This window comes from Phyllostomus discolor, chromosome 5 (assembly GCF_004126475.2).
Source record: "Phyllostomus discolor isolate MPI-MPIP mPhyDis1 chromosome 5, mPhyDis1.pri.v3, whole genome shotgun sequence".
Classification (NCBI taxonomy): domain Eukaryota; kingdom Metazoa; phylum Chordata; class Mammalia; order Chiroptera; family Phyllostomidae; genus Phyllostomus; species Phyllostomus discolor.
Genome location: NC_040907.2, coordinates 92,730,210 through 92,745,047, shown reverse-complemented (window position 1 = coordinate 92,745,047; position 14,838 = coordinate 92,730,210). Strand labels below are relative to the sequence as shown.

Here is a 14,838-nt window from a genome sequence, read left to right as displayed (position 1 = left end):
AACTGGAGGAAAGCTTTACTGAGTATAATACATTTTGGTATTCTGGTCAAAAAACAAACAACCTACTTGCCTTATTTATTGATTTGTCAAGATGGTATAATACAAGATGATCATATTTTTGAGGAATGTGGCTTGCTTTCTGTTGAAAATATTCTTTTATTTTCTGAAATCCTTTTCCATGGAATGCATCAATAATAAGTGATTGAAGCTGAAAGGTTGATAGTTTGCAAATTACCATTTTTCCCTAAGAAGATTTTTTTCACAATAACATTTCTAACTACCATTATCAATAATAACTGTGTGAAAATATTAGAGGATAAATATAAAACAGAGTTATATCTTGAACAGCACATAAGCATGTAGCCAATAAGCAAGTTTGTTGGCTTAAGACAGTGCAAGCATTATCTGGTAGAAATTGCAGATTCGGTTCCAGACCATCCCAATAAAGCAAGTATTGCAATAAAGCCAGTTGTAATGTTGTTGCTGGTGGAAGGTCTTGCCTTTAGTTTGTAAAAAATGCAACACCTGTAAAGTGCAATAAAGCAAAACACAATAAACTGAGTTATATAGCTGCAGTTTCATGGCTCCCGGGCCACCAGCAGTATGGCCATCACCTGAGGCTTGTTAGGAATCAGGAACTTGGGGTGGTGTGCAGGTGATTATCAGCATGCTAACATCTAAGAAACACTGACTTTAGGAAACCTGCACTTCAGTTACAGATATCTGGGGGTACAGAGTGTTTATCCTCAATAGTGTTAGAAATTCTAAAACACTAAAAATTTCAAGCCTATTGTCACTCATTAAGTGACATGAAAGCTCATAAAAGGAAGAAAATGGCTCCAACACGAGTAACTTCAGATCATGAAAGCTGATAAATATGCCAATTTCCATGATGAAACTGATCTTTTCTGCCTGAACATTAGCCAAGTCATACTTCTAATTATATATTTGAATAGTACTCTTCCTTAAATATCTGTACTACAGAGACATGATTTTAAATCCAGTCCAATCCTGCAGGCTAAATTACAACATATAATGTTATTTTAATAAGAAGGTATTATACTATATGAAGCCCCAAATTCTACTTACCCTTAGTACTGATTTAAATGGGAAGACAGCATTTGAAATTAAATATTTAAATATTATTTTCTTTATAAAGTTACCACATAGTGAATCTTTCTGTGCCAAGTGTTAAGTGTTCTGCAGATGTTCTCATTTCATTTTCATCACCACCCTAAGAGGTTACATTCTTTATCTAGGGATAATAATAGCAAGTCTGGGAAAGGTTAAGATTTCACACGAGATCACCCAGCTGAGATTCACACTCTGATTCTCTTGAGTCAGAACCTCAGCCTCTGTCTGCTCAACACTCTGCCTGGCTTGTCTGCACTCTGATAAACCCAAAACCTTTGCCTTGGTCTGCAGGGCTCTGCCTGATTTGTTCTCTATCAGCTTCCTCTGATTGACTTCCCTTATAATGAGTCCCAGAATAGTAAAATTCTTCCCTGTCTCAGGGCCTCTGCACTGGCTAATGAATGCCTAGACTGCTTCTCCCCACAACTTTCCCCCCATCTGGCTCCTGTCACCTCTCAAATCTCTGCTTCAGTATCACATTTTCATGTATGTCTTCTAGGACCTTGCCTAAAGTAAGCCAAGTATCTCCCTTCACTCTCAATTATTCTCCATCACAACACCCTGTTCCTTTCCTTCCTCCTACTCTTCTTTGGTCGGTAACCTGTTTCTTTGGCCAGGTACCAAGCTGCATGCTCTAGGAGGGCACAAACTCTGTTTTGTTCAGTACTGTTTACCTGCATTTAGAATACTGGCTAGCACAAAATAGCTTAGACTAGCTTATACTTATCACAAGACACAACAATAAATTGGATGTTGAAGATTAGGGAAGGAGAAGCAGCAAAGATGATTTCTCTGACTCTGGTTTGAGCAACCAGAGGAACAACAGTACTGAAAGCTCAGGGAATAGAGAACAAGGAAGAGTATACACTGGGAGTAAAGGGAGAGAGAGGGAGAGAGAACATGAAATTAACTTGATCTTTACATAGAAGGCATCCTGGGCCATTCCACTCCCATCATCTTCCTGAACAGGCTGCAAAGGACCCTCGTTTTCCTGTGTACAGTAAAAAAGTTTTTTTAAATTTTTATTTGAAACAAATGCAGTTCAAATTTTTCAAGTAAAAGAAATAGAAGTTCATATTAATTTCTTTTAAAAAATTCTTGTTTGCCCATGCCCCTGATTTTAAGTCTGGTCCATATTATTTTCTTGAACAAAACATGTTTTTTGCTCGCTCATGCCCCTGATTTTATGTCGAAGTCAGATACTACTTTAAACAAAAAAATCTATCCAACCTCTTTAGCACTAAAACACAACTATCACAAGAAGCAAAGCAAACATCATTGTTATAAAAAAACCACACAAAATAAATATATTTAAACTATATAGACAACTATAAAATAAAAGGCTTTGAATTAATGAACCTTTTAGAACAAGAATTTGTAAAATAAAATTTTAAAAGACGCATTTCAAGCCCAGTCATGAGTTTAAACTTCATGTTTCTGATTTACAGGAATTTTAAATGTGATCTAGGACATATTGAAATTTCAAGGACCAAATAACAGCCACCCATCCCAGAGAATTTACAAAACGGCAGTGGATTGTTATATATTTTCCTCAAAAAGTGACCCCTGGGTCTGCCATCCTGTTTTTCACAACACAGTGCAATAACAGCATCTCATCTGCTCACTTCATCCCAACAATTAATTAAATTGGAAAGTATAACAAAAAATATTTTTTCAATCTCTTCTCAAGTTTTTTAAAAACCTAGCTTGGGCTAACAGTTCTACTTCTACATATTCTTGCCCCCAACTCCTCAAATGTCACCATATTTTACAATATTATCGTCACTGTTTATAAGTATGAAAGATAGGGTGAAATCAAAAACCCAAACCCAAACTTTTTTTTTTTCCCTACCAGCCGTATTTTCGGCTGGGCAAACGACGAGGCAATTGAAAACAACTAATTATTGCCTTCCAAGCATTAATTCTACACTTTATCCTTCCCCCAGCGCTCTGTTAAACAAGGGACCAGAGGTTCCTAAACTGGTTTGTCATCTCACTAAAGGCGTCAATAAACTCCACAAAAATCTAAAGAGGTGGAAGCGCCCGAAGGGTCCCGGAGAAGGGCCAGATCCTTGGCCGCCAGGGCACAGGAATGGAAGCCAGCCCCGGGTCTCTGGGCTAGCACGCAGGGCTCCGCGCCGAGAGCGGGACAGACCACGCAAGAAGGAGGCCAGAGCTGAAAGGGTGCCCAGCCCTCCCAGTGTCACTCACGTCCCGCATCCCAAGGCTCCTAGCCGGCGCCGCACTCCACTTCCCGCGATGCCGCGCGCCGGGAGAGGCCGGATGGCTCTTGGATTCCAATCTTTGTCAGGAGTCTAATTGCTGAATTCGCCCCCGAAATTCACTAGAATCCAGTATTTGAGACGGAAGGTACGCTTGCAAGCAACTAGCAACCCTGGTCTGGCCACCAGGACTCAGGCACATAGTTCAAGAGATTACTCAAAGCATGTAAACAACGTCATTTAAACGTTCTACCTCTGCAAATTTCTACACTGATAGGTGTCCCCTTTGAGTCAGCAGGCAGTTTTCTCTCCATCTTTAACAGCTGTTGAGCTGTTTTTGGTCTATTAATAGTAATATAGACTAAAGCTGAACTTTTACCACAAGAACCAGATTGTACCTGAAATCTGAGTGTACTCCTGATACCACAAAAGGAAGTGTAAAAAAAAAAAACCCCCAAAATAAAAACAAACACAAAACCTTGCTGTACTCAGTCAAAATAAAACCAAAACAAGCAAACATATTTTCATCCAGTTTGTTTTCTGCCCACGTCCTTTAGCAGGACACAAATGTGTACTAACCACCAGGGTAAGTGGCCTGTTACGATAACACCGTGGCAGCAAAAATAATTTGGACTAGTGTTTTCTTTAAAAAAAAAGACCCCTCAAATCCAAACATTCCTTGTGTAAACATCAACTTGAATTATAACTAGATGCTAAGGGTATTTCATGTTATGACATTTACAGAAGATACTTGTTTACATCCAAGCAAAACATAATATAATCAGAATCTCAGCTGGTTAGTCCAGGACTGTGTATGCACCTCAAGTTCATTCCAAATACTTATTTCAAAGCTCATCATTTCCTGGCACATATGATGTAAATATACTTCATTAATTTACCTATATTAATCTCAACCTACCAAATCCAAAGCCTTCTTCCTTACCTTTGAATTAATTGGCTTTTATAATATCAAAATAGTAATTAAGGAAGAGCCAGCCTTGAATATAAAGTGTTATGAATCAGTGCAAATATTACTGAAGGAAAGAATTGAAGCATAATAAACAATAATCAAAATATAGTTTAAATACATTTTACTTTAGGAAATATAACAATGTAATAAATACCATATAATAAAATTATTAGATTTTAAAACTTTATATCCCATTATTTTCAGGCTTTTCAGGAAAAATATATCCTCCCAAACAATATGGTTGTTAATGCATTCAAATTTTCAGGAGAAATTAAAAATAATATAATAAAGAACACCTCCATTTATTTATTTTTATTTTTTTATATTTTCACTTTGATTCATTTCACTAATGTATTTTACCCAAATTTTAGGGCAATTTATAACATGCATATTTTAATTCTTCTCAAATTAATATGGTGGAGACTGTATGACATTTCTTTGGACACCAGAATCCATTTAGAAAAAAAGGATATGAGTAATTGATTTGGCTTTAATGTTAAAAATTGAATTTCTTTATGTTTTTGAAGGATATAACTCTAAGAGTATTCCAAAACTATAAAGACACGAAGTATTCTAAAAATGTTTACAAGACTAGAAATTAATATCTATGCATTCTGAGATGTTACTTTAAATTATTTTTGAAGTTATACTAAAATTGTTTAAAGTATATATTATGTTACACTATCAAATTAACAAAATAGCTATTTAAAAAATAAAATGTCAAATATTTTAACTTCTAAAAGACAAAACAGCATAAAAAGCAATTGAATAAAAGGGTTGCAATGACCTTCGGCAATCAGTTAGTAGATAAAAGTCTGAGGACAGAACCAGTGGGTGAAGAGTGGATACTCTCTTCCTTCCCTCCCAGGACTTCCTGAGGACCATGTGAGAGTGATTTTAATCACAAACCCAGACCAATACGACATTTCAGGGGACAAGACCTGTGGAGCAGAGGAGACTTGGGAGGCGTATCCCAGCTTGAATCTAGAAAGAAGATAAGTCATGGAAATGCCCATTTCCTGTCTCGTCACGAGAGTTCTCTTCCAATCAGCTGCCAATGGCCGGCGGCTCTGAAAAGCACTTCACGCCTGAGAGTGCCTTTGACCCAGGAGGTTAAGAGGATCAGGAGCGTAGATGGTTATTCGGGTAGTGGGTTTTTCCTCTGCTTCTTCCCGCTTTTCGCCAAAGGATAAGACTAATACTGCAAGAAGTGCTGGCCTGGGTGCCCTCCCAGCTGGGTCCCACGCGGCATTAGTCCCTGTGCTGGGCGTGCGCTCGGAGATTGCAAGCGCCAGTCACGGTGCGCCGGTCGCAGGGTTTAGAGGAGTGTAGGTCTGGAGAATTCTCCTCTAACAGAGATGGCCTTCAGTGGCTGGCTCTTCTCTGGCTAGGGCTGGGAACAGAAGCACGCCCCCCGCAAAACAGAATAAATTCCGGGAACCCATCTTCTCTCCGCCCAACATGAACAATGAGCGACTTAAGTCACTTCAGTCGTTTTTCTTTTATTGGACGCCTCCAGGTACTGGAATCACTCTAATGAGGCGGAATAACAGACGAAGGGTTGATCTCAACCTTGAGGAGCCCACCGCGAGCCTCCTCACCTGGTTACAGCAGCCTCCAGAAAAGCCTCCCCAGATGGAATAGGAGTAAATACGATTTTGTCTTGTATGTCCACAACAATACCAATAAGGTTTTTTTTTAAGGGTTGTGTCAGGTGGATGGCGACTGAAAACTCGCTGAGCCCCAATCCCTCATTTAAGCAGATAGGGAAACTGGTTCAGAGGGAGCCAAGACAACAGAGATAGCTATGGGTTCTGCAGGAGCTCCTGCGCCTGGGGCCGCAGAATCCACCTTCTTCCTCTTCCTCCACCTACCCCTAGCTAGTCTTCCCTCACCCTTTCCAGGTTCATTTTTCAAAACTATCTTCCCACTGGGCCGGTCGCTCCTCAACCCCACGGAACACGTGTACACCTAGGCCCGCGAGCCCACAGGGACCTTTGGCATGCTCTCCCTCGGACGTCAGCCTGGCACCCTTCTCCCCCTCCCCCACAAAACAAGCACAACTCCCAGACACGGACACCAGCTGCTGCAAAAGACTAGAGTAGAGGCCCAAAGAGGACCGACACCAACCCGGAGGGCATGGGCAGAGTCATTCAGACTGGGGTGCACGGGCGAACTACCGCTCCGGAGCGACCTGTGAATTGAGCATTGGCTCTCAAGGGATGACTCGAAAGCCTCTTGTCTAAAAAGCTGCCATCTAAACCCAATCCGAAACCCCAGAGGCAGGGCGAGGTTAGAAAAAAAATAATTTCAATTTAAATGAGGTATTCCAACATCCATACCCCTACCCTCGCCCCTTAACATCTAGGCCTGTTTTCTGTCACCCAAGGGCTCAGGCCAACCTTCCCCTCTGTTCCTAGTTCTGTAGGGGAGAGGGAGCTGGAGAGGGAGCGAGGAAAGGCGGAGCAGGGGGAGGTGAATCTTTATAAGTGTGCGGACTGCTGCCTGGCGCCTTCAGCACCGAAGCCTGAACAGGGCTCCGCCAGGGTCTTTAATCCCTGTGGATTTCCTAATTCTCTCTCTCTCTCTCTCCCTCCCTCACCCTCTCCCTCCTGTTCACTACTTTCTTTTAAAAAACGGGGAGGAAATCACCTGGTGCACTTCTAGGTTTATTTTCCTCTTCTATCTTTCAGAATCCTTGCCAGAAACCACTAACAAAGTGGGCAGATGCCGACCGGAGAGAGGCAGAAGGCGGACTGTGTGTGCTCCTATGGGATGAAGCTCAGTTGGGACATCAACGACCCGCAGATGCCGCAGGTGTGTGATAACTGGCGTGAACGCACAAGTGGTGCTGTCCAAAGAAGGAGGGTGGCATTCAAGTCCTTGCAGAGACTGTGGACAGAGGGCATGCGCCCGCACCAACAAAGGGATGAGAGTCCTCAAGTGTAAATGGACTCTACAATGGGCAGAGTTGGGTTTAGAGGTGTATCTTCACCCAGCTCTTTCTTCGAGCCTGTCAGAAAACACTGAAAGCAGTGGAAACTTTCAGTCAGGCTCCAAGTTTCCAATCCTCTGGAAGGGGACGACTGGTCCATTACTGTCCTTAACTGAGGCAGAAATCAAGCAATCCTCTCCTTATCTGTTCTTTGTAATCCCTGAAAAAGGTAGGGGATGTTGCCAAGGTAGATACTACTGCTTCTTGTGCAGCAAAACTGTGAGACAGGCTGTACTCTCGGAGACGGTGATGGAAATCTTAAACAAATAGCATGATTTAGGATTTAGGCAAGTTATTCAGATGCCCTGGGATACCTGGATGAAGCACAGCTCCTAGCAAACTGTACTGTCATGCTAACCAAGACTTTGGTGACTAGAGGGCTGGAGTCTGGATTTTGGACATAACATGACAAGAAAATCATTTTCTTTATGACAAGAAAATTTCTGTCCTTTTAGGGTGGTTTTGTTTTGTTTTGTTTTGTTTTGTTTTAATGGAACAAAGTGGTTTAAAGCCAAGTCTAGGGAATTTATGCTTTGTTATACTGGTTTGGGGCAAAAACTGAGGAGTGACTTTAAAGTTCTGGGTCCTGTAATAACTTGCAAGTTCTGGAGAGAGCAGGGGAATGACTTCCCAAGCAATGGCAAGTGTTGTGGCACTGGAATGAGAGGGTTTTCCTTCACTCAGGAGCTACTATGCACCATACAGATGCTCGCATGGATAGCAGTTAATTAGCAAAGTTGTGTAACCTCTCAAAGAGATCATGCTGTTTTGGATGTCATTTTTGTAGAAAGTTTGTTTTATTTGTTTGTTTTAAAGTTCGCCTACTTTACAGCCACACTACCATTTTTGTAAAAGTGGACCACAGTACAATGAGCGCATCTCATTCATTCTCACTGACTTTAGTCCACATAAATCTTCATAGAAAAAAATCTAATTTTGCATTTTAGAAAAGAGCCACATCCAAGTAATGAAAAGATGACTTCTTTCAAGCATTTTCTAGACTTCCTATGTAAGTGTGAGTAATTTTTCCTTTTGGAGACTAGTTCTTAAGCAGGGAGTTTGTGTGGCATCTCAAAAGGGGCAGATGCACTGGGCTGAATAAAGAGAACTAGAAAAACTTAGGCTTCTAGCCCTGTTTTGATTAATTGAAGGAAATAGAGCTAAACTGGCTGTATGACCTTGAGATAGTTACTGAGTTTGCCTGTCTCAACCTACTCACCTGTCATCAAGGTGCAAGACTAGATAACAATCTTAAGCTCTGGGCATTCGTGTTTAGTGTGTCCATGCTTGTCCGTGTGTGAGTGTGTGCGCTCACACATGCCCACACATTAGAGAAAATGAAACCCGATCCTGGAGTCCTCCATTCTTGTTTTGACTTAAAAACACTGTCTCTGTGGCCTAATTTTTGGTATCATTACTTTAGTAGCTGGTGTGAGACGTGGGAGCCTCGTCTGTACACTTACAGAGCAATGCTAAAAAAAAGTCTGTTATGGAAAATTGTCAATTTGTTACTAAGCTCTTTAAATTGTAATATTCACTTTGACAACAAAGATATTAGCATTTAGTATAAACTTAGAGTTGATAGCACATCATTATATATTTCATTTGTGACTGACCTTAAGTCAATCTATTAATTTTTTGTCAACTATAATATTTCTAGACAAGATAATAGTGCCTATTAATAATGATTTCAACAATACCCCTGTGGTTTTAGAAACAAAATTGTCCACCTACCTATTACTGTGAAACTGTACAATGCTTACGATGTACATAAGTCCAAACTGTCCAACTGAGAATACTTTTTGCTTTGCAAATGTTGCATCTAATTTTCTTGGGGTGGTGGAAGGGAGAGAAGTTGCAAATGTCTTATTACTATGATAATGCAGATAATGTCTATACCTCCATCATGCCAGCGAAGCCCCACCGGCCTGGCTGCCACAGCCTTCTGTTTAAATCCCAGCTATGCCACTGTAGAAGGTTCTCTCTCTAACTTCCATTTCCTTGTCTACTAAATAAGAGTAACGATGCCTCTCATGCAACTCTGCTGTGAGATTGTACATATGACATAATGTGGCTTTGGGGACCTTACTATCTCTGTCCCAAACACCCAATTCCACATGGTAGTATGGAAACAACCACGGACAACACATCGACAAATGAACATGGCCATATCACAATAAAACTTTACTTATGGGTACTGAAATTTGAATTTCATGTAATTTTCATGTCAAAAAAATAACTAAAATTTTTTAATTATATAAAAATATAATTAAAAGTCATTCTTAGCTTGTAGGCTGTAGTAAAACCTGTGGCCCACAGTCCCTTTTTTACTGAACCCTGTCCCAGGTACTCTTTAGAGAGGGGTTAGTAAGTGCTAATTAAAGGGTAGTTTTATATTAAACTTATATATAAGAATAACATTGCAATATAAGTAATGCATAATATGGACAAAGAGCACCAAACATGAACAGTAAAGCAGTGATCAGCATTTTAGATATAACTTATTATTGGAGCCATGTGGCTCTTGGTTGAGAATGACAATCCATGTTGCTCTAGGTAGAGGTCTCATTCTCCATGCTGAGGTTTACCTTGATGCTTAGGCCCTTCATTGCAATGCTCTTGTAAACTTGGAGAGCTAAGTCAGGAGGAAGAGGGAAGCTGTTCTCGCCTCTCTGATATTACTCTAGGTATCACTACTGAAGTGACTGAGAGGTTTGGGAGAGAGCCGAGAGCATTTGAAGAAAAAGTGCTGTGTTGAAGTAAAGCTATTTACAGGCTCAACTGCATGTCAGTGAGAGAGCATCCCAATCACTTTTTGCCCTGGCACTTTGATACTTAATCTGAAAATGTTTTCAACATTGAAGCACACAAGAAGTGTTATAATATGGTGACAAGGAAAACAGGCTCTGGAGTCAAACTGCTAGGGCTCAAATCCTAGAGCTAGGTCTTACTAGCTGTGTGACTTTGGGCAAGTCAGTTAACGTCTCTGGCATCCACTTCTTATTAGGCAAAATGGGCATAATAATATCACCTATTGTCTGTGTGTTGTGAAGTGTAGATGAATTGATATGTGTACAGCCTTCAGATGATAAGTACTATATTAACATCAGGTAGGCCAACTGTCAGGAAGGCATTACAGATCGGAAGAATGACATTTTGCAATGGCTTAGTTTCTGAGTTTTACAACACTTCTGGATCTAAAACGAGCCAATTTTTATCCTATTGTCCTTGAGAAAATTATGAATTCAATGTGTTGGCTTTGGTCTTGATGAACTTGACTGCCCTTCCTTTTGTGCGCCTTTCCAGGAGCCAGCCCACTTCGACCACTTCTGCGAGTGGCCAGATGGCTACGTGCGCTTCGTCTATCGCAGCGATGAGAAGAAGGCACAGCGCCACCTGAGTGGCTGGGCCATGCGCAATACCAACAACCACAATGGCCACATCCTCAAGAAGTCCTGCCTGGGCGTGGTGGTTTGTGTGCAGGCCTGTGTCCTGCCAGATGGCTCCCGCCTGCAGCTTCGGCCTGCCATCTGCGACAAGGCGCGGCTAAAGCAGCAGAGTGAGGCCGTGGGCCTGGGGTGGGGCAGCCCTGCAACCCTCAGTTCCCTCTATCCAACTAATTTACCTTTTCTTCCTTCAAAGGAGTCTGGGGTCAGGGATGTTATTAATATTCTTCCCCTCTGTCTTTGCAGAGAGAGCATGCCCAAACTGCCATTCTGCTTTGGAACTGATTCCCTGTCGAGGGCACAGCGGCTACCCTGTAACCAACTTCTGGAGGCTTGAGGGCAACGCCATATTTTTTCAGGTGGCTGGGGTGACACCACCATTTGTGATGTATATTTTCATCACACAGTAGGCACCAAACCACCTGGGATATGCCTTAAGAACTCTAGACCAAACCAAATCCACATCTAGTGGCCAGAAAGAGGTTCTGGGCCCCCCAGGGCCTTTCCAGGCTCCTAGGATAATTAGTGTGCTCCTTACTATGAAAGGAAGTAATATGCTCTGGAAGTATGAGAGATCACGAACCATGTAGTAGTTATAGTTTATTTATTATGGTGAAAGGACTGTTAGATAATCTTTTAAGATGTCTATTATTGATGCTATTATATTAGTTCAAGAAATTTTTTTCCCTGTCAGTTTGAAAAAGACAAATAACAACTTGGGACCTTGGGAAAGAGATAATTTTTGACCAACATTGCCATTTTCCTTATGTAGGCCAAGGGAGTTCATGATCACCCACGACCAGAAAGTAAATCAGAGACGGAAGCTAGGAGAAGTGCCATCAAGAGACAAATGGCCTCTTTTTACCAACCCCAGAGAAAGAGAATTCGAGAACCAGAGGTAATGGGGAGCTGACATTACACTCTGGTCTGTGTTTACACTGCATATTACCATAATATACAGTGGTATATTGTGTGTATATTACACTGTATATTACCACAATATACAGTGGTAATTATGTAAAACATTAATGTCATGCATTAATTAGAAAGATTTGATTATCTGTGAAAATTATATCTCTCCAACAAAGTGTCATTGAATCAACATTTTGGGTAGTCTTTTTAATTTTATCTTCTTTTCAGAAAAAAAAAAGAGAACTTTCCGCAGTCAATAATATAGTGAGAATGTATGCTGACATCCTGATATAAGGGCAGTTAGGCAGGAGAGGATCCAGTGGTTCTAAAGAAAGAAATGTGCATACCAAGAGTGAGTTAACATTCATCCTTGAGAAAGTCCTTTACACTATGTACATAGAACAGATCAAATTTGTTTGTGCAACTTGATTCAGTTTAGCTTTTGATCCAGAGCATGCCAAGCAGGCAGAGTGTTAGTCTGAGGATAAGAGAAACTGACATTGTCTGAGTACTTTCTATGTACCAGGCACATAAGGTCTCAAGTTTCACACATGAAATGTTGTGAAAGGCTTGGGGGTTACTATTATTGAGCCCCATTTTAAAAATTAGGAATCTGAGACTCATAGAGGTTAAGTAATTTGTTCAATTAATGAGGAATGGAGTCAGGATTTGAACCCTGATCTGTGTCAGACTCCAGAGTCTCCGCTTTTATGAACATACTACAGCAAATGGTCTGTACTCTCCTATAATTTGACACTCAGACTCATCCTACCTGGCTGCTGTCAACTCCTCTCTGTAGCAGTGTCTTATTCATGGCCGAGCAAGCTCAAGTTATACAACCACTGGCCCATGTGCCCAAATCATGTACCTGAGCTGTGCAGTGCTCACAACACAGACCCCCCCAATTGGAAGTTTATTTTCATTTGGTTGGTTGGCTTCTGTTACAGGTGAGAGTATCCATGCAATTTGCATTTGGTTTACAAATAAAAATTTATATCACTTTTTAGGCAGGAAAGGATCAAGACAACAGTGGACATTTCAACAACATACCTGCCCTGGAAAATACAGAAGAACATGATATAATTACTGACACTGGCTTTCCAATGGTAGGGCAGTCTTGTGTTTCCTGCTCAAACTCTGATACTTACAAGGCTACCTGTGACTTAGCCACCTTTCAAGGAGATGTAGTGCTACCCTTTCAGAAATATCCAAACCCAAGAATCTATTTGCCTAAGCCACCTTGCAGCTATGAATTAACAGGTCCTGATTATGCAAATATAAGCCCATATTCCAGCAATAACGCTAATGAATCAGACTGGGTTCATCTGAATGCACTACAATATAACATCAAGTCATATAGCAGCTTCCAGAGAAGCTGTGATTTCACCAGTAAACAACATGGCTGGAAACCAGCACTTGGAAAACCTTGCCTTGGGGAGAGGACTGACCCTAGGCAGTTCCCAGCCATAGCCAATCACCCCTACTATAACCCCGAGCTTCCCTGCAGGTACCTCACCACTCCCCCACCAGGTGCTCCCTCCCTACAGACTGTGATCACCACCACCACTAAAGTGTCCTACCAGGCCTACCAGCCCCCTGCTCTGAAATACTGTGACAACGTGCGGGAAGCTAAGAGCCTTTCAGCCTATAACTATGCTTCCGAAAACACCCCGATATCCATCTATCCAGAAGCCTTGGACCTTCCAGCTACAGTCACCAGGGCAGCTTCTCCTTCAATGTCATTTTCTTTGAAAATTCCAGGAGATTGCAGGGCCATCAGACCTACTGTGGCTTTTCCTCAAGAATCAGCTGCCTCCAGAACAGACAAAGCAGAGACCTGGGATGTGTGTGCATCTGGAATGGGGTCTACACTCAGTTATTCAGATCGAGTTAGCCCATTGTTTAGTTATGACAATGAGGACTTTTAAACAGCAAACCTGGCATGACATAATATTGGTGCCATGCCTGCAACAGAACATGAAAAGGCAACTGTCTCCTGTTGAGTTGGAATATTTATGTAGTACATTTTTAAACCCACTACACTCACAGAATTAGGTCTGGAATGTGACTCTCCTAACTGAACCTGGTTCTCATTCTAAGCCTTCTTCCATTAGGCCATATTAGGGAATCTTATATCAAGTTCTTTAGATTACAGAATCTAAAGATTTCACGAATCTTTTTGGCATTTTGAGGTTGTCAAATAGCTTCAGGAAGAAATCTTTACACACTTACCACCTGAGTCACTTTTTTTTCTATATTTCAATATTTTAATAGGAACTGAGTTGCTTGGCTCAAAATCTGAGTTAGTGCTTAAGATTTTTATTTAGCATGTAAAGCCTGTTAAAATAGTTTCAGGAAGTAATTTTGGTCATTTTAACTCCAAAGTATATATCTACAGGTTTTTAAAAAATCTATATTAACCCTGGCTGATGTGGCTCAGTGGATTGAGCACCAGCTTGTGAACCAAAGGGTTGCTGGTTCAATTCCCAGTCAGAGTACATTCCTTGATTATAGGCCAGGTTCCCCAGCTGGGGTTATGTGAGAGGCAACCACAAATTGATGTTTCTCCCCCTCTCTTTCTCCCTCCCTTCCCCCCTGTCTAAAAATAAGTAAAATCTTTTTTAAAAAACCTATGTTATTGCAATGATAAAATGCAATTGTTTTCAAGAAAATTTTGTTTTCCACTGTCAGCTAAATAGTTCTTATTAATATTGATGATTGTTTTCATAACATATACAGCTTAACAATGATGTGCCCTTAATGGATTATTATCATACTATCATATTAAAATTAGAATTGAGATGTTTTATTCAAATATAGCTTTATCATTTCTTTGTTACTTCTCACAAATATTAATTGATAATGTTCAGTTAATATAGTAAGTTGTAAAGTAATATAGCTGATGCTTAAGTTACATCAAAACAGAAATACAGAAAGAAATTGTTCATATTATGACCTCAAAAATAGTTGTTATAATAGATTAAAACATATTAGTATATTTAACACTTTTATAATTTATTCATTTTTGTACCTTTTGACCCCTGTTAAGAGAAAAATTAAAGTGGAATGAACATAGCTATGAGAGTCACTTCAACTAGAGTGAGGAGGCTATTAGGGAAGTGAACCCTAATATGTCACTTTTCCTTTATCCAGCCATCT

At 40.6% G+C, this 14,838-nt stretch overlaps 2 protein-coding genes across 2 annotated transcripts in view; one reads left to right on the top strand and one right to left on the bottom strand.

Annotated features, from left to right (window-relative positions):
• SYCP2L (synaptonemal complex protein 2 like) overlaps positions 1 to 2,114 on the bottom strand; it is a 69,849-nt gene extending 67,735 nt beyond the window's left edge. The window contains exons 1-2 of the mRNA XM_036027498.1: positions 2,057 to 2,114; positions 71 to 208 (exon numbers count right to left, since the gene is read on the bottom strand). Coding sequence (XP_035883391.1) covers positions 71 to 208; positions 2,057 to 2,077 — 159 coding nt within the window. The 5' untranslated portion in view covers positions 2,078 to 2,114. The remainder of the gene's footprint in view (positions 1 to 70; positions 209 to 2,056) is intronic.
• Positions 2,115 to 7,053: 4,939 nt separating this feature from the next.
• GCM2 (glial cells missing transcription factor 2) lies at positions 7,054 to 13,607 on the top strand. Its single transcript, XM_028512653.1, has 5 exons — positions 7,054 to 7,143; positions 10,628 to 10,880; positions 11,014 to 11,126; positions 11,540 to 11,665; positions 12,687 to 13,607. The coding sequence occupies exons 1-5, from the start codon at positions 7,054 to 7,056 to the stop codon at positions 13,605 to 13,607; spliced, it is 1,503 nt and encodes a 500-aa protein (XP_028368454.1).
• Positions 13,608 to 14,838: the final 1,231 nt, after the last annotated feature.

Coding starts and splice junctions, on each gene's coding strand:
- GCM2 (XM_028512653.1), top strand. CDS start 7,054: ATGCCGACCGGAGAGAGGCAGAAGGCGGACTGTGTGTGCTCCTATGGG. Junction 7,144..10,627: donor ACGACCCGCAGATGCCGCAG/GTGTGTGATAAC, acceptor GCGCCTTTCCAG/GAGCCAGCCCACTTCGACCA. Junction 11,127..11,539: donor GCAACGCCATATTTTTTCAG/GTGGCTGGGGTG, acceptor TTCCTTATGTAG/GCCAAGGGAGTTCATGATCA.